This window comes from Zingiber officinale, chromosome 10A (assembly GCF_018446385.1).
Source record: "Zingiber officinale cultivar Zhangliang chromosome 10A, Zo_v1.1, whole genome shotgun sequence".
Lineage (NCBI taxonomy): Eukaryota > Viridiplantae > Streptophyta > Magnoliopsida > Zingiberales > Zingiberaceae > Zingiber > Zingiber officinale.
This window is the reverse complement of record NC_056004.1, coordinates 27,969,024-27,991,055: the sequence shown is the minus strand read 5'-3', so window position 1 is coordinate 27,991,055 and position 22,032 is coordinate 27,969,024. Positions and strand designations below refer to the sequence as shown.

Here is a 22,032-nt window from a genome sequence, read left to right as displayed (position 1 = left end):
CCCAATAATTTATATTTTCTTCCCCTCATATAAATCAAAATTATTTTCCATCAAACTTACATATATCTCAATATCTAGTCTTAATAGTTTCTTATTAAATTATTTGTTTCTTCTAATTATATTTTTATGCAGGTCCAACCGATGATGAAGCTCAATATGATCCTTCAAATTTTAAATGAGCATAACTTTTTGACTCCAGACTCGGAATTAAGTTCTATCATACATTCGTTACCCGAGTACCCGTAACCATTAATTTTCGAGTCCAAATTCCACCATTTAAATCCTTTTCATAGTCATTTTGCTATTTTTGATAATTTTCATTTTTAAGATATTTAGGATAATTTGATATTCCTTGTATTTATAGGAGATAATTTGCCTTGATCCGCGTCCTATTTTGAGTTAAGATCATTCAGTTATTTACTTTTCTTTTCAGTTAAAAGATCTATTTTCTTTGTTGAAAATAATTCTGTTAATTATAATTTCTTTTCTTTATTTGGGTCTTAGGTTATGGTTTATATAAGAGTCCTTATTTGGATATTGAGGAATCATCCTTTATTCATAATAAAAATTTTTATGGTGGTAACACTCAGAGAGCGATGTATTTTCTCCTCAATCTTATTTTCTTGATAGCCCACAAGATAATTTTTATCATGTCCTACACCAATTTTTTAATGAATTTTTTATGTTCATTCATTTCATTTGCAAATGCTTTAGCAAAAATCATAATAGATGTAAATTTCACTATTTACTATTATGACATTTTCTACCGACATTTAATTTAAAATATCACTATAAATATTTTTTAATGGCATTTACTTAAAAAAAGATTAGTTTGAAAAAAAAAATTAGTGTCATATTAGACCACTTATCATGACGAATTTTATAAACATCATCTCAACCTATTAATTTATTTTACACTATACTTGCTTTTACCCTCTTATGGCACCTTTTCTTTCCTCTCCGCGCTCTTCCCTCTCCGCAACAAGCAAGGAGGAGCTCAAGTGCTCAACAAGCTCTTCTTCCCTCTCCACAGCAAGCAAAGAGGAGCTCCAAGTAAACCTAAATTTCTTATTTCTCATTAAAATAAAATCCCAGCGAGTGTCGGTCAACTGCAAGCCACCTAGCGAGGCAGAGACCCCATCACATGTTACCACCGGCGAAGCAGCCAGGGCACCTTGGACCAACTACTCCAGCACCCATGCCACCAACTTCGTGTACTCCTCAAGCGGCTCTGCTACAACCACCACCAGTATCATGATCCCTAATTCGTTGACCTCGTGGGTCATCTGAGATGGCATGGGGCGGGAGTTGCTGCAATGAGGTCACCGGGTCGAAACTCAGTGGTAGCGGGGGAATAAATCCCCTATCCCTGTATCCCACCCGGTCCGTCCCATGTTAGCTTAGGTGCTACGATTTACCTCCCTCATAATGACCATGGGTCCGGTCGGTGGGGGCCCTGGGGGCGAGGGTTTCGCCTTTTGCTGCAATGATCCCTAATTCGTTACGAAACTGGAAAGTTTTGATACGGATATCTAGAAGGTCGCCATGATTTTGATTATTCACTCAAAATCCCTAATCAAGCAGTATAAATTAATTCACTCCTTTTTTATTATTTATTATTCCTTTGATTAGCCTAAAAAAACTGATCTTGATGCAATCTCCATGGTGTGTGATCCATCAATTTCTCCATCAACTCATCCACATACAATCATCGAGTTAAAATTTGTATCACAAACATTCTGGTATGAGTACTTAGTGAGCAAAATTAGATAAATACTTTGACCCTGGTTTATAGCTATGTTGATCAGTTTCTCTCCTTGTAGATTTTCATAGTATAAAATCAAATTTGGGATCAATGTGTATTTCTTATTTTAGTTTCATTTTAATGTTTTCTCATTATATGTAAGATTTAGTTTACTTCCTACGCAATGACACTCTCTTTGTTCTTGATTGAAGTTATGACCGTAGAGGGGATAGAGATCCATTTCTTTTTACCTTGTGAGCATGGATTCATTTAGGTTGTCCCTTCAAGCATAGTTATTGTTTTTATTACTTGAATTTTACTTTGTGGCATAGTTCTTCATTTATGAGTGTTAAATTTAGTATATATATATTTTAAAATTTAACAATATATCATATTATTAAATTTATTTTAATAAGTGTTTTTTGTATAATCATTATGAATAAGAGTTGAATATTTTTACTAAGACAAATTAAGAAGTATAGAAATGGAGTTGAAAGTTTTTTACTATATTGTGTATGAATGATATATGGTGACGTGCATTTCTTTTTTATTTTTAACTATTCACTTTTTATTATATTTAATATGTAATTAACTATTACTTATAGTAGAAATGACTTCTAAATGTCGAACTAATAGGAAATTTCATTTTAAAATTCAATTTGAGGTAGATATGCAACCACGAACTATAAGTACACATTCAATCAAATAATGTAATATCTCATTTTATGCATCACAAATTTATTGACTAACTGTGTTTAATTCTTTTTTTTTATTGAATCAATACTTTTACATATAGTCCAAGCATACAAGATACATTGAATAATCAAAGAGATGCAACTTCAAATCAACTTTGTGTTGATGTGCAAGGTAATATCCCAGTTGTGGAAAATATATCTTCAATTCTAAACCTGTTACGCCCCGGAAGAGTCCCTACTGATAAAATTGCGACAGCATCTCCCTTGTACTGGTGACAATCCGAAGCACATAATACATCCATATAACCATCAGCCCACACGGCTGGAACAAACTGGAAATAACCACGCAGTTAATATTCAACCCACACGGCTGTATCAAAAACACAACGGAAAAACGAAGAGAAAAAATTCACAGTCCACAACTAAAGTTTGCTAGCCAATTAGGCTTACACAACCACAAGATCACGATAGCAAAACACCACGTATCAAACTCCAAACACAGACAAATTCATACAATACTAAAACCGCTGAATGCTAAAATACAAGTAGAAATAAAATCGATAAAAATCTTCAAATATGATATGAGAAGTGGGATCGGCCGGCAACATACTCCAAGCAACTCTATATCATCTATCTACTATCTAAAATCATAATGGTATAAACGGGATGGTGAGTATAGGTAACTCAGCGGGTAATAAACTGATTAAAGCATGGTTTATATAATGATATAGGAATCAAAATATACAGTCTCCATAGGGAAATAAAGAATAAGATCATGCTGTCAAAATATAACATACCTAACCATATCTGATACAACAACTTATATGATCCTACCTGACACAATAAATGAAAATACCCAACCAGAATCAATACAATAATACAATGATCAGTAAACTCATCGGGTCAGCCACAGATCTACTCGTAACACCTGTGTAATATATATATATATATATATATATATATATATATATGATACTATGCGCGAGCTTATTTTGCGCGCCTATGCGCAACTGTCAACGTGGCATCCCACTTGTTTTTTTTGCCTTTTATTTTTATTTCCTCTGCCGCATCAATTGAAATTTCCTTTTATTTCTAAAACCTAACCTTTCAGCGACGAAGTTCTCGCGAGGCCGCTCGCCAATCCCCACCTTGACGTTCCTCTTCCTCTCTCGCCGATCCTTGCCATCTTTCGTCGCTACCGCTATCGACGCTGTCTGTAGAGAGCCCCCTTCGTCGCTCTCTGATCCTCGCAGCCCTCGCCTCGACATTCCTCGCTCGCCGATTCCCGCCGTCTTTCGTCGCTGCCGCCGCTGTCTGTCGAGAGCCGCCGACGCCATGCTGCCCCTACCGCCGTCCCTCACCGTGAGACCCCTCCCTATTATGTTTCTAATAGCAAAACTTTTTTCTTGCAAGAAAACCCTGTTGTGTCTCTATCCTCTTCACTCTCAGATATAGCCTCCTGCTTGAATCGAAGCAATCTTCAATTCTAGTAGTTCAACTTGCTTATAGAAATCATTTCTTTTTTCATCCAATTCAATTTCGTGAAGTGTAACCTGTCGATGCAACTCCGTTTCTACCTTTTGATGTCAACTTCTTTCTTCAAACCAGCAACAAGTGAGCTTGTATCTTCTAGGTCCAGCAGGATGGATTCTTCGTCATTTTTTATGTAACTTAGTTAGGCTTCTAAAGCAAATACAAGTTCTGATAGCTCGACATTTTCTTCTTCTAGCTGAGTTACGTGCAACTCTAACTCATTTTTGTTTCTTTCAAGTTCCATTGAACTTCTTTCAAAAGACTTATTAGTGAGAGAATGCAATTCTATGCTACCTGTGATCACTTGCTCACCATGCTCCACATCTTGCAAGTGTTATTTTCTTTAAGCAAGTTGAAACATCAAGAGAGAAATTATTTTCCAAAATAATGTTACTAACATTTCGTGCCAAATAATGACACCCCTCTTGACCATGCTTAGAACTTGTAGAAAATGAGGTACTGTGCATCTAAATTTTTAATGGGCATAGTATATAAAGCTAAGAATTGTATTCGTTGAAATATCCTATATTTATTGCTTATTTGCAAAGATATAACACATCCATTCTATTTCCCATTGTCCATGGTTATCATTATAGTGGTAAAAGTTTTGCCATTGTCAGCCTCTTTGATTTATTTCTATGATGCTGAATGTATACATACACTAGAATCTTCATGGTTTATAATTTTTCTCTCCTTCTATTTGTTTCTTTGATGCTGAATGTAAACATTTCTCATTGGCGATGACCACCACATGAGAATATTATGTTATATTACTAGCTAATTTTTAACTATTCTACCAAACGACACACTTGTTATATGATACTTATCAAACCTTCACAATCTAGCAATATTCTTTTTCTTATGTCTATTTGATTTAGAATGTTTGTGGGGTTATATGGTGATATGCAGAGCTTCACTTCATTTAAATCTGAAATTCCCTAGCAATGGAAGAAAATGATCAGCTATACATTCCCCAAGTTGCAGATGATCAAAAGCCAAAATATGGGATGGAATTCTCATCAATAAAGGAGGTATTTTCATTCTATAACCAATATGCACGAGAATCTGGATTTAGTGCAAGGATAAATAATAGTAAGAAAAATAAGATGACAAATGAAGTTGTGTGGAAAACATTTGTATGCTTTAAAGAAGGGCATACAAATGATCAACAAAATAAACAGGCAAAAGGTGATCAACGGACGAGGAAAGGAGCACGTGGCGAAGTTAGAACTGGTTGTAAGTCAAAGATTTCACTTGTCAAAAAAATGAACTGGACCTAATTGGGTTGTCACTAATTTCATGGAAGGTCATAATCATCCACTCTCGACTCCTTCAAAGGTGTATTTGCTACGCTCACACCGTAATGTTTCGATAGCAAAGAAAGCATTGATTCAACAGTTTTCAGAGGCCAATGTGCCAACTTGCCAACAAATGCGATTATTGGAGATATAGTATGGAGGGCCTGAGATGGTACGTTGCACAGAAAGAGATGTTAGAAACTTTGAGAAAAAACTAAGGGATGAACAAAAAGGTATCGATGCTGAAACACTAATCGAATTATTTGCATCTAAGAAAGAGAAGAATTCAGCTTTTTTCTTTGATTATGAGGCTGATTCAGATAACAGATTTAGTAGGTGTTTTTGGGCAGATCAAGTATCAAGGACGACATACAATGTATTTGGTGATGTAGTTGTATTTGACAACATATAACACCGACAAATATGGGTTAATTTTTGCACCATTTGTAGAAGTTAATCATCATCATCAGACAATTATTTTTGGTTGCGGCTTTATAAGTGATGAGAAAACTGAGTCTTTTGTTTGGTTGCTTAACAAGTTCATAGAAGCTATGCCTAAAGGTGCAGCAAATGTGATCATCACTGATCAGGATCCTGCTATGACGAAAGTCATTGCCCAAGTTTTCCCTCAGACAGTGCATCGATATTATTTATGGCACATACTGAACAAATTTTCAAGTAAATTACACCCTTTAACTTTTCGTGACTACTACCAAAGCATAAAGAATGTCATTGGGAATTCTACCACACCTGATGAATTTGAAAATTCATGGGAAGAGGTTATTAAGTGTGCTAACTTGGAGAAAAATGAATTGTTGTCTTCGATGTATGAATTGCGACACAAGTGGGTGCCAGCATATTTTAGTCATATATTTTGTGCTGGAATGTCAAGTAGTCAAAGATCTGAAGGTTCACATGCATTTTTTAAGAGATATGTTTCAAATAAGAACTCATTGATGGATTTTATCATCCGTTTCAATAGGGAACTGAAACACCAAAGACACAGTGAGTTAGTTGCTGGCCATATTGATATGAATGAGCATCCTAGGATTAAGACGAACTGGCCAATGGAAACTCAAATGGTTAAGTTGTACACGAAAAAGAAATTGTTGGAGTTTTAAAGTGAATTAAGTGAGATCCATGGTTATTATGTGAAACAAACATCTATGGGAGTTGACTCAGTGGTTTATCATGTGATGAATTTTCAAAGTAGTTCTTCCTCCAAACCAAGGGTGCTCACACATGACAAACATAAGGATAACATATCTTGTAGCTGTAGAAAATTTGAGTTCGATGGCATTCCATGCAGGCATATGTTAGCCTTTTTTCGTATCAACCAAGTGTTTCATTTGCCAGATAAGTATATACTCAAACAATATACACGAGATGCAAAGGTTGGAGCAATACATGCTTTGGGGGAGCAAAATTTCATTGATGATCCAGAAAGAGTTTTGATGTCAAGACACTCCAGGTTATCCTATAAAGCTTCAGTGCTAATTGATGATGCATCTTTGACTGATGAGGGGACAAACTTCTTGGATGAACAATTTGATTATATCTACAACAAAATTCAAGAGATGAACACTAATAAACCATGTGACAATGGAAGTCAAAGAAATAAATTCATTGATAAGACTCCTAATATTATTGATCCTTCTTTAGTAAGAACAAAAGGATGTGGGAAGAGAATGAAATCATCAAAAGAGAAGTCAATTTTAAAGTCTCGGTTATGTCGTGGATGTGGCCATCGAGGTGTGTCACATGACAAGTGTAATTGTCCAATTTTACAGCAAAGGTATGTGTCAATTAATTCCGCATTTGTATGATAATTTTATTTGAAAATCAATTATTTTTATTAAATTTTATAAATATAACGATGTGTTGATTGTCAGATCAACTATAGATAATCATCATAACAGCGATGACGACATATATGAAGAAGAATTGACATCTATTGTTGATACTATCAAAGTTTAATTTTATAAAATTATTATTGTTGATTGATTGAGATATTGAAATTAACAATTGTTAACAATTGCCTTTATTGTTGCAAGTTCAAACAATATGCGCTAGGATAAAACTTTTGTAGATTCAATAACAAGTATGAGACTGACAATGGTATTCTTCTTCAATGCCTTGCTTGCTATCTTATCATTAGCATTTGTGTGAACATTTGGTCCCTCACGTCCTGATAATATAGATAACTTGAGGAGATAAGCACCTGAAGCTGCAGCACCTAAAGGTGGAGAAGATGACAATGTCCCATATCTAGTGCTTAGAGAGACATTTGAGCATACTGTTGAAAAGATACAAGATTCATAGGTTTTACATTTGAGCAGGCTGTTGATGTATTATTTTTTCTCACTGTTTAATCTTAACGATGTAAATTTTTTAAAATATTTCATATCATTTTTGGAAGATTTAATTAAATGTGGCTATGATGAAGGATTATTTTATCTATTGGTGTTTATTTCTATTGTTTTGATCACTTCCAACGACTTTGAATTGTGATTGTAAATTGTAAGTTGTAAATTGTAAATTGGCACAAACTTCTTGATTGCATCTCTCGGTTCCACTTTGATGTGAACTCCCATGCTTGGAAGTTGGAATTGCTGTGTTAAAATAAAAATGATTAGATATCTGTATTAGCATGATCAACTCGTTCCTAACATCTTATTGTAGTATCAAATAGTTACGCTTGCGTGAATATGTTGTAGCTTTGCTTCAGGAAGCTCATCAGTTAGAGTAATCATCCTGCAACAGGAAGAGATAAATTAACTGGTTCCAAGGCACCTCAGGAGTACAACACTACTATCGAACGGTAGATACGTTTTTTAATAATGACTAGCATATACCAACTTAGCATTCAAAATTACATATATAAATTTATGAATGTGAAACCGTTTTCCAGTAACATGTGCCTCTTTAAATAAAGTCTGAATTGAAAACCGTTTTCCAGTATCATTTAGGTTTTCAATTCGGACTTTATTTAAAGAGGCATATGTTACTGGAAAATGGTTCACATTCATAAATTTATATATGTAATTTACATGTGCAGTATCAAGAATTCACATGTGCAGCAACTCAGCAACTCTTCCTTCTTCTGCAGATTTTCTTTTCTTCTGGCCACATTGACTCGTGAGTTCAATGTATAAGCATTTTAGTTTCAATCCCTTTTGAACTAGCTTACAAATTTAATCCTTGTTGTAGAGTTCAATAGAGAACAAAATTGCAGTCCAGTTTCAGCGGATTCAGAATTAAACTCCAGAACTGTGGATAGAGAACAGAATTGCATCACAATTTCTGAGATAATAGGAGCCTGATTTCAGTACAATTCTGATCAGCAAACAGTTTACAGCCTTCTTCATTTCTGCATATCAGAATTCAGAATCAAGTCTTTGCAATTGTTGCCTTCTTCCTTTTCAAAGCCTTTGATACAATATCAAAAAGTCCAATTCCGAAACAGATCTGTGACAATTCCAACTCATAACAACCTACTGAACTCTTGCACTGAAGTTTGCTGGTCAGATTCAGAAAACAGACTCAACAGAATCAATCAAAAACTTCTAAACATGATACTAGTTTCAGAAATCACAAATCAATTTTATCCAATTTGTAGGAGATAATGTAGTACTGTAACACCATTTGTTTCTGAAGGTACCAGATCTTTACTTAAACTTCTACTTTGTTTAAGTGCTCCTTCTAATTTTTTTTTTGATACGTCTTGATACCAACTTTCTACACTTCTCATGTTCTGCAATTTCCCAATTTTTGCACCCCACTTTATCAATTGTTTGCCAAGCAAACTCCAATATCCTCATTGGCATTCCATAATTAATTAATGGCATAAATCATCACCCACTCAAGATGCTCAAAAGCTTCTGAAATTTTTGCCTAACAGCAACCTCTTCTACTTCAAATTCAGAACTTTAAACTGTCCAGAATAAGCAAGGTTCAGCAACAGGATCCACTCAATACTCATTGTTGATAGGAAATGGCACATAGATTTCTCACTAGCATTTACATCAAAATCAACTTCAAAACTCAGATATTTTGTTATGTAATCACACGACCTAAATCCAGAACTTATATTCCCTTGAAATCCATTATGCCTGCTGAATTCTGGTTTTCCAGTTTTCAGTTCAGCAATTAGAATTTGTAGCAATCCACTTGTTTCTTTCACTGCTAAAAATTCAAAACTTCCACAATGAATGTACACAACTTCAATTCCTGCATTTCTGTATCCAGATTCTGTGCTGAATTTCATCCTTTCTTATTCTGCAGATGCCATGGAAGCAAAAATCCCATTTGTTACAGCACAAAACAGAACTTAACTTGAGTTTCACATTGGTTTTAAAACTGCTCCTGAATTCCAGCACAACTTTGATACTAACTCCTCATTTCCATGTTTTTGCAGCCTTCACTGTCTCTGCAGATTTTTGTGCAATGATCACTGCTACTCATTCTGAATTTTTTTTTTTTTCATAGTCCAAAATCCAATCAGCAGCTATGTCCATTAGTTCACCTAGAAGCACTGTCCAGAATTAATCAATCTGCAGAATTGTTACAGAATTTCAAGTGTCCTGATCCATCCTTGTTAAGCAATCCTACTTTCAGGAATTCAAAATAGATTTTTTTTAACTTAACTTAAGCCTTCCACATTTAATTCCTAAAATAACTGCTAAAAACAATGCAACACATGCAAATTTCAGCTTCATTCTAATCTCTGAAGAATTAAACACATCAACATATTCTTCCAACATGTGTCTCCTAGAGTTTTAAATGTATCAACATAGTATCAAGTCTCAAAATCCAAAGCAATTGTAACTTGTTCTTGACATGATAAAACTCAAGAAATGAATTCATTTAGCATACAATCTTAAGAGCACTTCATTCATGGCAATATTTTCAACATTTTCTTTCTAGCACAGTAGCATCCCAACTTTAAAAACCTTAAGCATTTAACTCTATTACATCTTCCCAAAACTTCATCTTTGGCTTGAATTTGAATCTCATCCATTAACAAATGAATCCAAGCATTCAAAAGTTGTATGCATCTCCCCCACACTTAAAACTTGGTCATCTTACACAATCTAACTCATCAAGAATTCAACCAATACTCTCAACGAAATAATGACAAGCAAAGGGAATCAAGAATTAGAATATTAGATGAAAATGTTTCAAGAAAATTGTGGAGAAAAAAATGGAAAATATGATAGAACAAAAATGACAAATGTCCTTCTTTTCCATGCATACATATGCTATTGTGACTTTGAAAAGAATCAAAGCAAGTTCTAGAGTTTAATTTGCTATGAGCGCATGCCACACAAGAGAAAATAATAGTGTTTAGGCTTAAGGTGGTCCTCTCTAGGTATTTTCATGCAATCAAGCTTGATTAATCAAAATGGAATCCACCACCATTTTAACCAATATCATGTAAGTAGAGCATTCAATCATGTCCAATGACCTAAAATTGATGATCAAATTTTAGAAGCTCTTACCATCTTAAAAGTATTACTTAGAAAATTCTCATGGAAAATTTTATTCAAATGACATGATATGTATACCAACTAAATGTAAAGTATGGAAATAAAATTGCAAAATGTATAAACAAAGTGCAAATGCAAAGTATGAAACTAAAATGCAAATGAAAAGTATTAAACTAAAGACACGTATAAAGCAAGAATTTATTAACAAAGCATGAATTAAAACGCAAAAGGAAGCGAAATTGGAACCAACTCCCCTTTCATTCCCGGTGGTTGATGAAGGTTTAGAAGAAGAAGTCACCCCGGTAGTGGAGTACTTTTGGTTCCACTCAAATTCTTCTTATTAATCCTTTTTCCCTTGAAAATTCTTTCTGGAGTTCTGAGGCGGTTCAGTTTAAGCACCCACTCCGGAAGCTTATGTTCTCCTACAACATCAATCAAAGAAAACACCTCCCACACACATGTGGGGTAAAAAGAAAATAGGAGAAAATTAGTGTGGGTAAAAGATATTTCAAGAAATGATTCACATCTAATAAAATCAATAAATGGTACCTCTATGAAATTTTCTGATGTATCACAAATAATACTTACCTTATCGTGTTGAAAGGTACCTGGAGTGGTGATTATTACCTCCTTTTCATCAAGAAATGGCTCAAGCTCTTGTTCTGGTGAACGTACAACTTCATGTAGTGATTCTTGGGTGCTTGGCTCCATAGCACAAGTCCCTACACTCTCTTCATCATCATCATCAAATCCAGGTGATTCTTGAGGTAATGCTTCCAATAAGCATTCCCCTACGCTTAAATTATCTTCTGCAACAATACCTGCATGATTCAAATCATCTAAAGCAACAACATCAGTAGAATCAGGAATTTTAACAACTACATCATCATCACAATTGATACTAGAAAATTCTTGTGAATAAATGGGAGTAGGGTCAGGCCTGACAAAACCACTACTCTCCATCTCTCCACTGCAGTTTTGTGCTTGTAACTGATTAATGGATGATGCAATTTGATCTAACTAACTCTGAATGTTCTGTATCCTTGCAAATTGTTGCTCTTGATGCTCACTCATTTGCTGCATAACTTCATTAAATTTCCAAATTGACTCCACAAATTTTTCTTGTACATCCTCATACTGATATTCAGGCGCATAAATCTCAGTCTGAGGCTGATAATAATAACTCTGACTCCAATCTCCAAATTGCTGATAATATAGATCCATGGTAAAAAGAATTTCCTATTCTTACACTGAAATACTAGCAAATAAAATCAGAAGACTCAGGAACAAATAAAATCAAACACATGGATATATAAGCATGAAAGCAATTGAAACAACCAAAATTTTAAAGTTTTCAAGATAAATAACAATCCTAAAATTATAAAACACCGTATCCCCGGCAACGGCGCCAAAATTTGATAAGCGAATCTGTCACACCCGCTAATCAGCGAGCGACCTCGCGAGAACTTCGTCGCTGAAAGGTTAGGTTTTAGAAATTAAAGGAAATTTCAATTGATGCGACAGAGGAAAGAAAAATAAAAGGCAAAAAAAACAAGTGGGATGCCACGTTGACAGTTGCGCACAGGCGCGTAAAATAAGCTTGCGCATAGTATCATAATTGTATATATATATATATATATATATATATATATATATATATATATATATATATACATGTAAAATAAATGACATGTATGAAGTATGACAACCAAATGTAGTAATCATAGCTCAAACAAGTGCAACACCTCACAATCACATGCAACTAATATCTACTAGGCATGTATGCAAATATATCTCCACAGATGCACCATGCATCCTATGCAAAATGCGCATGCATGCTCCATAGTCACCCCCGCCATCTCTCTAGACACCACGACCCCTGTATGGCCGAGAGGCTTGGGTCCGTGATAACTGTACTACCCTCCAGCCCACTATAGAGTGGTCGAGGCGATAGTTCGCTACTAGTTATCTAACTATATAGCATCAGGGTCCCTGACTGCTCACAACGTTGGATATCACAAGCCTCGTGACCGGGTGGCACGACAAGACAAGCGGCAACTACTCCAGCTATCATTACCCATCAGTGGCCGAGTGTGCGACACTAAACCAAAATAACTGACAACTCTCTTCACCATAAAGTGAGACAATAGTCGTCGGCATTTAATGAATGATGAACATGATGTGAATAATCACAATATAGACACTATCATCAATTATGCAATAACCAATAACGCCTCCAATAACCACAACAAACGTATATGCATACACCACAATACAAATGGTCAATCAATTATGCAACTCCAACAACACATACCAATCATGTGTATACTCAACATCAATATACAAAATCAGCATGTTAACCGAATAAACTGGACATCCCTATGATACAAACTCTACATGTGTATATGTTACAGAGTTCAGATAACAAGAGTCAAGACTATATCGAATTAAACTAGATTACATCCAAGATCAAGCAGAAGTAACAAGCAGGAAAACAAGCAAACTTACAGATTTAAGGTAAAGGAAACTTAACATCCAAAAATATAGCCATGCTTTAAGTTCAAAGAACTAAATAAGAAGTAAGAAAGAAATACCCCCCTCAATACGTCTTGTATCTAACAGAACCACCCACGTCACACAGCTCATACTCGATCAAGGTCATGTATCATACAATGTATCAAAGTATATACATATACTATGATGTATAAATCGTGTATCAAAAGAAATAGCTATCCTTAACGCATTAACTAACCCTAATTAATGCCCCCTTCTATTAATTAAATTAAAGCTACTTCTCCTTTCATAATTGCTCAAAATAGAATAACCCTAACTTTCCATAATCAATTAGATTAAGCTCAAATATGATTCGCCTTTAAATCCTTATCCATACACATAGTTTCCAATCTAACACCTAATCTGATTTTTAACATGGTAATATAGTATCAATGTGGATTTAGAAATACAACCATCCACTACTAATTGATCTAAGCAAGAACAAAACTCTATCCCCATTAGAAAACCTAATTTAGTAACCTACTAATGGGAATAACAGTAATACCTCACTGGAAAATTGCTTACCTCGAGGTATAGCAACGAATCACAAGCTCACAGCCCTACCAGCCTCTGCCCGGAAGCTACAAAAGAATACATACACACCAATTCTTCCAAGAATCAGTCCAGAACTAACCTATAAAGCTATAAATTGCTAAAACCCTAACCAACAGGACAATACTTACCTCAATCGAACCCCAATTTTCAACCGAAACCTCAACAGTCGCAAGAAAGGAAGAGAGTAGTGATCGACACGGAGGAAATCCACAGTATACTGATCCAACGCCTCCTCCTTGTTCGGATCAGAGAGAGCATCACAAAGGGAACCAATTACACAAGATCTTTGAAGCTGTATGATTCCAGATGAAGCATACCTCGATTAATCGCTTCCAGGTGGTGTCGCCCGTTTCGATCCAGCAGATGTGGAGCAACATATCACTCTCCAGAAACAGATTGAAGAGGATGAATGAAGAGAATCGATCGACTGGGAACGACGTGAGTCAAGGCTCCTCGCGGTGCCCTAGAGCCAGATCTCGTCGATCGTGTGCAAGAAACCACCGAGGAAGCGATCGCTCCACCGGAGATGGCTTGGACAACATCAATACCTTCGCGATCCGGCGACATACCTCAGGCGATGCGGAGAGAACAAGATCGTCGGAGAAGAATCACCCTCCGTCAGCGTTGGGTCATCTGAGAGAGAGAGAGAGAGAGAGAGAGAGAGAGAGAGGAAGAAGAGAGGAACGGTTATAGCTTCCCTCCTCAACACTCAGGTAGTTGATCTGCGCCGGCAACGCCGAGAGGGGGAAGAGGAGAAGAATCACCGGTGGCGAGGATCGGGGACGCAAAGAACAGAGAAGGGAATCGGGAAAAGGAAGAGGGGTTTACGGCTTTTTAAAGCTAGGTACAGTGATATTAATCTCAAACTTAGTTTAGCTTTAATTAAAGTCTAAGTCCAGTCCTAATCAATTCCCCCTTAATTTGAATATTCCTAATAGGCCTCACTTAACACAACTGATTTATCCCCACAAAACTAGTCATACGACCTCCGTTAAAATCCAGAAAAATTTCTAAAAACTCTTAAAAATTCCCACATGGTTATTTCTTCAACAACATTTTTATTATTATTATTATTTATTATTTTTTAAAAATTCGCATATCTTACAAAACCACACTATGTGGTTGAAAAAATGTTATTAAAAGCACTGTTGTTAAAAGTTCACTCAAAGACAACAAATAAAAAGTGTTGTCATTTTTTACAAAGACAACACTTTTGCAACACAAAAAGGTGTTATCATTTTTTGCAAAGACAACACTTTTAGAACGGTTAAAAAGCGTTATTGTTTCTTACAAAAACAGCACTTGCGACACATAAAAAACATTGTTTTTTCTATTTACAAAACCAGTATTATTATATTTACACCATGAATTGCTTAATTAAACCCTTATAAATAACACTAATTAAAATACTATGAAAGTACAACGGATCATTTTTCTTATATTGAATCAGAAATGTGTCATACAATTCAAATAGAAAATATATAGATATAATCAACAAATTTTGGATCAATGTTCAGTCTATATAAAAGTAAAAATCCTATATACTAAACTTGTCACTACAAGAAAATCCTCATTCAACAACACTCAAACGACAACGGTTTTATACCAAATCGTTGTCTTTTTGCCTTTTAACAACGGTTTTAACAAAAACCGTTGTCTTTTAACAATTTTTTTTTGTCTACGACAATAGCTTTTTAAAACCCGTTGTCTATTTATACTTTTTTGGGGCTACGACAACGATTTTTAAAGGCTACGACAACGGTTTTTTAAAACCTTTGTCTATGTGCGTTTTTTTGGGGGTTACGACAATGATTTTTAAAAACCATTGTCTATTAAGTGTTGTTGAACACCATTATTTTTTCCCCTCGCCGTTTTTTTCCCTTCACCATTTTTTGCCGCCGAGTTTTTCTTTCCCTCTCCCCAAAATTTTTTGCCGCCGCGTCTCCTTTACCTTCTCAAACCCTAAGCATTTCCATCCACGATCTCTTCACATTTTTCTTTCTTTATCTCTTCACGCTACCGAACCCCCTCTATGCCGACGATCCCCTCTTTGCGAACTCCTCTCCACCTAACCGCTCCTCTGAACTCCTTTCCGCATAACCCTTTTAAGTTGAATCCTTCTTTCGCTGAACATCTCCGCCGAACCACCCACCTTCATTCCCTCTTCATAGCAGGCTGACCCAGCGTTGTTCGTTTCCTCTTTGTTTACCAACTCTCACCAGCAAGTTCGTCGCCACCGCTGAGCCACGATAGAGCTAGAGTGAGAAACAGGGAGGAAAGGCGGGGGAGGAAGGTAGCTACCCCCCCCCCCCCCTTTTGTCTTCGTCTTCCAAAGAATTGGAGCAAGATCCTGCGCTTTCTCGTCGATCCATCTCTTCGCAAAATCTTGGTTGTTTCCCTCCATCTTTCCCCTTCGACCCGGTCGATTACTAGTGGAATTGTTTGTTGGGTTTATTCTAAGGTACGTGCTTGTGGGTTCCAACCTGCGAGATGGTGATTGGTCTGTATTTTTTTAGATTAAAAATGCAACATTCTTGCCCGTCATCCTTGATATTTGGGTAAAAGATTGGATTTTTCTTTGTTGGTTTGATTAGGTAATGCATATTCGTGAAAATATGTGAGCATCTCAAGTATCTTACTCGTTTATATTTAATCTTTTTTTTTTTTTTTTGGGAAGGTAAATGTATTATACTCCCAAAAAGAACAAAATACAATCATATGATGACTACAAAGTGCATAAGAGATTTATGACTTTGTATGACACCATTACACAAACATCACTCATCATCATCTCACTAATGTCTACAAAGTACCAAACATGACTTGGACTTTGTATGAAACCCGAGCATATCACAAAGCATTACCACACATTACAAAAGAATCACTTGATATCTACAAAGCGCCAAACATGAACTTGGACTTTGTGGAATATCTTCTCAAAGCAAGGAACCACATTCTCAAATCGACTCATGTTACGTGCATTCCATATGAGATAAATCATGGAAGATAAGGCAAGATGTCTTGCTTTCATTTGTCGTCCTTTACCTTTATAATGTTGTCGAAATGTATCAAGATAAGAGGCCATATCGGTGATGTCAAAATTGATATCCATCCATGTCTTGACCTTATCAAGTAGAGGCTTGACAATCTCACAATCAAAGAAAAGATGAGTATTGGATTCATCTTGTTGGCGGCATAAAGCACATAATTTGTTGGGCTCATAAGGGATGGTGTCCGCCGTTCTTAATCTTCCATGAGCAAGTAACCAAGATGTGAACCTATGCTTGGGCAAAATGTATGGCTTCCATAACACCGAAAACCAATCCACTTTAGCCGCTCTTGGACGGAAAAACTCATACGCCAAAGCCGTCCCTTTATTTTCCCCCGCAAACCACTCTATCATTTTCATATTTGCGGCGCCAATAGAGGTAGTTCGCTGTACAAGTTCATCACGAATAAAAAGTAAGCGTTTAATAAGGGGAGAATCCGAAGGCTTACTTCTCCATTGCCAAAAATCCATATTTCGAAGATAGTGTTGATGAACCCATCGAACCCAAAGAGACTCTCGTCGATTTTGAATATTCCATAGATTCCGACATAATAGAGCCATATTCCATGTTTGCAAGTCACGTAAACCATATCCACCTTCTTCTTTGGGTAGACATATAGAAGCCCATGAGATTGGTGGATGTTTTGTTGACCATACAAAGGAACGTGAGATGCCATAAATCTTGTCAATAACACCACTTGGTATTGGAAGAATAGACAACCAAAAGCACTCCACACCTTGAAGTACCGATCGCACAAGTTCCAACCTTCCGGCATGAGAAAGTGTGTGCTTCGGCCAAGAGACAACCTTCTTCCGTATGGAGTCAAGAAGAGCCCCATAATTTGCAATCCTCAATTTCTCCGTAGCTAAAGGAATGCCAAGATACCGGAAAGGAAATGTGCCTTGTTGAAAGCCGGTTATGTGTAGTAGCTCCTCTCGTAGTTGTTCACTAACCCCGGCCATATATAAGTTGGATTTCGATGGATTTGCTCGAAGGCCCGCTTTATCACCAAAAACCGTTAGACAATCCATAATAAGAGTAAGAGTAGAAGCATCGGCTCTTGCAAACAACAAGAGGTCATCGGCATATGCTATATGTGTAAGCTCCACTTCTTTACACTTTGGATGATAATGAAATGTACTTAATCTTGAAGCAACTTTCATAGAACGTGAGAAGACTTCTAAGCATAAACCAAATAACAAAGGAGAGAGAGGATCACCTTGCCTCAAGCCTCTTCTTGCGCTAAAGAAACCATGCAATCCACCATTTAGACTAATGGAATAAGAAACCGTTGATATACACTCCTTTATCCATCCACAAAATTGTTGGGGAAAACCAAAACCAACAAGTGCGGACATAAGAAAACTCCAATCAACCGTATCGAAAGCCTTGCGTAAATCAACTTTGAGCATACACCTTGGAGAAACCCGCTTACGAGCATACTTCCTCAATAATTCTTGAGCTATATGAATGTTATCACCTATGGACCGGCCTTTGATGAAAGCCACTTGAGCCGGATCCAACAATATGCCCATAACATTTGCCAATCTTGCCGCCAATATTTTGGAGATAACCTTGTAGAAAACCGTACAACAAGATATAGGCCTAAAATCCGTAACTCTTGGTGCATGATCGGATTTAGGAATGAGAGCTATCAAAGTATGATTCCATTGTTTTAGGAGCTGACCATTAGTGAAGAATTCCATAATCGCCTTGATGAAATCATCCTTTATATTGTCCCAAGCCGCCGTGAAAAATTTAGCATTGTAACCATCCGGACCGGGAGCTTTATCGGCGCCTATACTAAATAAAGCCTTCTTGATTTCTTCCTCCGTGATTGTAGCCTCAAGAGATGATGCTTGAGCTTGAGATAATTTAGTCCCATGAAAAGAAGAAATATCAATTGGAGAGCTTTGACCGAGTTCACCCAAGAGACTTTGAAAATAATCCACAAACTCCATGGCGACTTCATTCAAACTAGTTGTTTGTTCCCCGGATTGTTTGATGAGTGTGGTAATAGCATTTCTTTTGTTGTTTCTCTTCACCAAGTCATGAAAAAATTTGGTGCATCGATCACTATTCTTGAGATAAATACTCTTGGCACGTTGTTGATAAAAGAGTCTTTCCGCCTCCGCTAGTGTAATCGCCTTCTTTCTTATTGTGCCATAGTCACTTGGGGGTTCACCACCATCAAGAAGAGCTCTTTGAACAACCTCTAGCTCAGATTTTGCTCTTGATGCTTGCTCCTTGATATGTTGAAAGTGAAGCTTATCAAGTTCCCGTAGTTTGCCTTTCAACCGTGTAAGTTTTGTCTTGAGAGTAAACTGTGCATTGCCATATACGGGCTCCTCCCATGTATTTGCCACCAAGTCTTTGAATCCATCATGCAACACCCACATATTATAGAATTTGAAAGGCCTATTTGAAACTCCCTCTCTTGAAAAAGTTGAAACTATAGCACAAGAGTGATCCGATAAACAACCCGGGGGTGTAAATTCCACATAACTTTCATAGTCCGAAGCAAGCCATTGTGTGTTCACCATAGCACGATCTAGCTTGCAAGAAACCCGTCCATTTGTCCATGTCAAACGACACCCAATAGAGCGAAGATCAACCAATCCACAAGTGTCAACAAAGCACTCCAAATCATGTATCTCGTAATTAGAAACCGGTTCCCCACCTTCTTTGTCTTGAATCGCCAATGGTGAGTTATAATCTCCCATAATAAGCCAAGGTTCGACAATTGTTTCACCAAGGAGGGTAAGAGAAGTCCATAAGGGTCTCCTTGTCATAATAGAATGAAAGCCATATATGAATGTCACTAAAGAAGACCGAGCCGTAATAGAACAACGAACACGGCAATGTATATATTGATCCGATGTGTCGAGGACATCCAAGTTGACCCTGTGCATATCCCATAGAAGCAAAATACGACCTCTATTAGAATAAATGAAATTATTTGCCATCCCCATACCTGAAAATTTTCTTCGCATGATAACATCTAAGGAGTCCTCATTAAGCTTAGTTTCAATGAGTGCTATGACTTGAATTTCCTTTTGCTTGAGGAGATGAATGACCCCCCCATGTTTTAGAGGCTTATGGAAGCCCCTAATATTCCAAGATGCGATCTTCATCAACCACAAGATGGGCGGGCTGCTCTGACCCGTGAAATCCTCCCATTATGATGAACCACCGCATGTGTAGAAATTGGAGTTGATGTAGGGGGCGGATCCGCTTCCACAATCGGTCCCGGAATCAAATGAGGGATAAAGGTGCTGTCCGAAATGATAGTGTCCTCCGTGCCTAGAGTGACAGAAGCAGCCTCACTTGAATCAATTTGATCTTGATATGCAGCAACCTCCTTACCTTTGGTTTGAGAATTAGTTGATTTTGAAGATGAGGCCACACTATTCTTTGATGAAGAGGGAGACACTAAAACCGGTTGTGAAAGAGGCTCGGGTACATTTGGAATGGGCGATGTTTGTATCTCCTTTGGGACCATTTCTTCAACAACCTTTGTAGTCACTACAGGATCTTGTTCACCAACGGCTTGTGAAGGCCCTTGAGGAGGAATCAATTGTTTTTTCCGATATTGAAATTGTTGTCTACCTCTTGTAGGTTGTGGCCGATTGGGATGATGTTTTCTAGAAATCATGCAATCCTTCTTACAATGTCCAATTCTTCGACAATCTTCACAAAAGTCGGGCATGACTTCATAAACGATCCTGAGATCAAGTTGAGCACCAGTAGGTAGTGTAATTGGGACCTCTCTTATTCTTTCGTCATGAACTGAGACCTCCACCAAGAGCCGAGCATATGTCAATCGTTCCCTTGTACGGGTCAATTTGTCAGTGTACATCGGTCTTCCTATCTCTGAGCCAATGAGTCCAAGAACTTTGGGAGACCAACAATCTGGTGGCAAACCATGAATTTGAACCCATGCGGGGACGTATCTTCCATCTTCATCGAACAAAAAGCAACGCGGCATAATCTTTAGGAACAGAGGAATCCCATATGCAAAATACGGTCCCCCAAGTAGTACTTTGTCGCGATCTTGCATTGTATCAAAACGATATACAACCCAACCACTTTTGTGCATGTAAAATTCATAAGGCACCTTCCATCTAGAAGCAATGAAGGATACACCATTCTTTCCCGGATGTCTTCCCATGAAACAACCAACCAAACAAAAACCAATCGAATCTTCCACCGTTTCAATGTCTCCATAATCAAAATTCAAACGTTGTCCGGTTGGTTGAGATTGTTGTAATTGAGTCGCCAACTTAGTCCGACGATTATCCTTGAAAAGATTGGCCCAGGAAACATGTTTCTTTTGTCCTTGAGGAGCTGTTTCTTGAGTAGTCTTCTCATCAATAGATGGAACTTGATCTTGATCTGTTTGTCCAGCAGCAGCTTCAACACTTCCCGCAGTGCCGGAGTGAGTTTCTTCGACAAAGTTAGGTGAGGGAGCTGATTGAGGGAGAGAAAGAAGATGACTTGGAGGATCACATGCCACCTCATTTACCACCTCAGCATCTTGAACCGCCACCTCAACATGCTCTGCCAAATGTGAAGTATCTGCCATAATAACAACTCCATCCTCTTCAAATGAGATAGGAAGTGGGTCCCTTGGTAAATTCAAAGGGGAATATTTGAATCCTTTCTTTTTCTTGCCCATTTGTGTCCTCCACGTGAATCAACAAAAAGGTGAAGCAAAGTCAAAGAAAAAAAATCACCAATCAATGCTTTCCAAATCAAGACAAGAAGCCACCAAATGAATAAACGTGTGCCATCTAATATTCCACGCCAAGTGCAAGCTTTGAATCTATTCACGCCAATTTAATTGCCAACCAATGCTTTCCAAATCAAAACAAGACCAATTACTCCACGCCAAGTGCCATCTAATATTTCCAATTCAAGAGAAAGCCAAATAAATGACGCCAAGTGCCAACCAAGCTCAATTACTCCACGCCAAAAGAGAATTAGATGCCACCAAGAATACCACCAAGAATTTCCAAATAAGGAGTAAACCAATAATTAGTCATTAATGATGAATAATCTTCCCAAAAGCTTCCTTGTATGGAACAACCGGAATTTGAACTAAGCTTGAAAACT

At 37.1% G+C, this 22,032-nt stretch overlaps 1 protein-coding gene and 1 long non-coding RNA gene across 3 annotated transcripts; one reads left to right on the top strand and one right to left on the bottom strand.

Annotated features, from left to right (window-relative positions):
• The first annotated feature begins 4,916 nt into the window (after positions 1-4,916).
• LOC122026557 (protein FAR-RED IMPAIRED RESPONSE 1-like) lies at positions 4,917-6,391 on the top strand. The gene is made up of 2 exons (XM_042585296.1): positions 4,917-5,003; positions 5,810-6,391. The coding sequence occupies exons 1-2, from the start codon at positions 4,917-4,919 to the stop codon at positions 6,389-6,391; spliced, it is 669 nt and encodes a 222-aa protein (XP_042441230.1).
• Positions 6,392-11,713: 5,322 nt separating this feature from the next.
• LOC122027853 lies at positions 11,714-14,699 on the bottom strand. Of its 2 annotated transcripts, XR_006124552.1 has the most exons (4): positions 14,185-14,699; positions 13,996-14,102; positions 13,838-13,893; positions 11,714-12,233 (listed from the first exon to the last, which is right to left on the bottom strand). It is a non-coding gene; the product is annotated as an uncharacterized LOC122027853 (long non-coding RNA). The 2 variants fall into 2 exon arrangements; XR_006124551.1 differs by lacking the exon at positions 11,714-12,233 and having other exon boundaries at positions 13,170-13,893; positions 14,185-14,693.
• Positions 14,700-22,032: the final 7,333 nt, after the last annotated feature.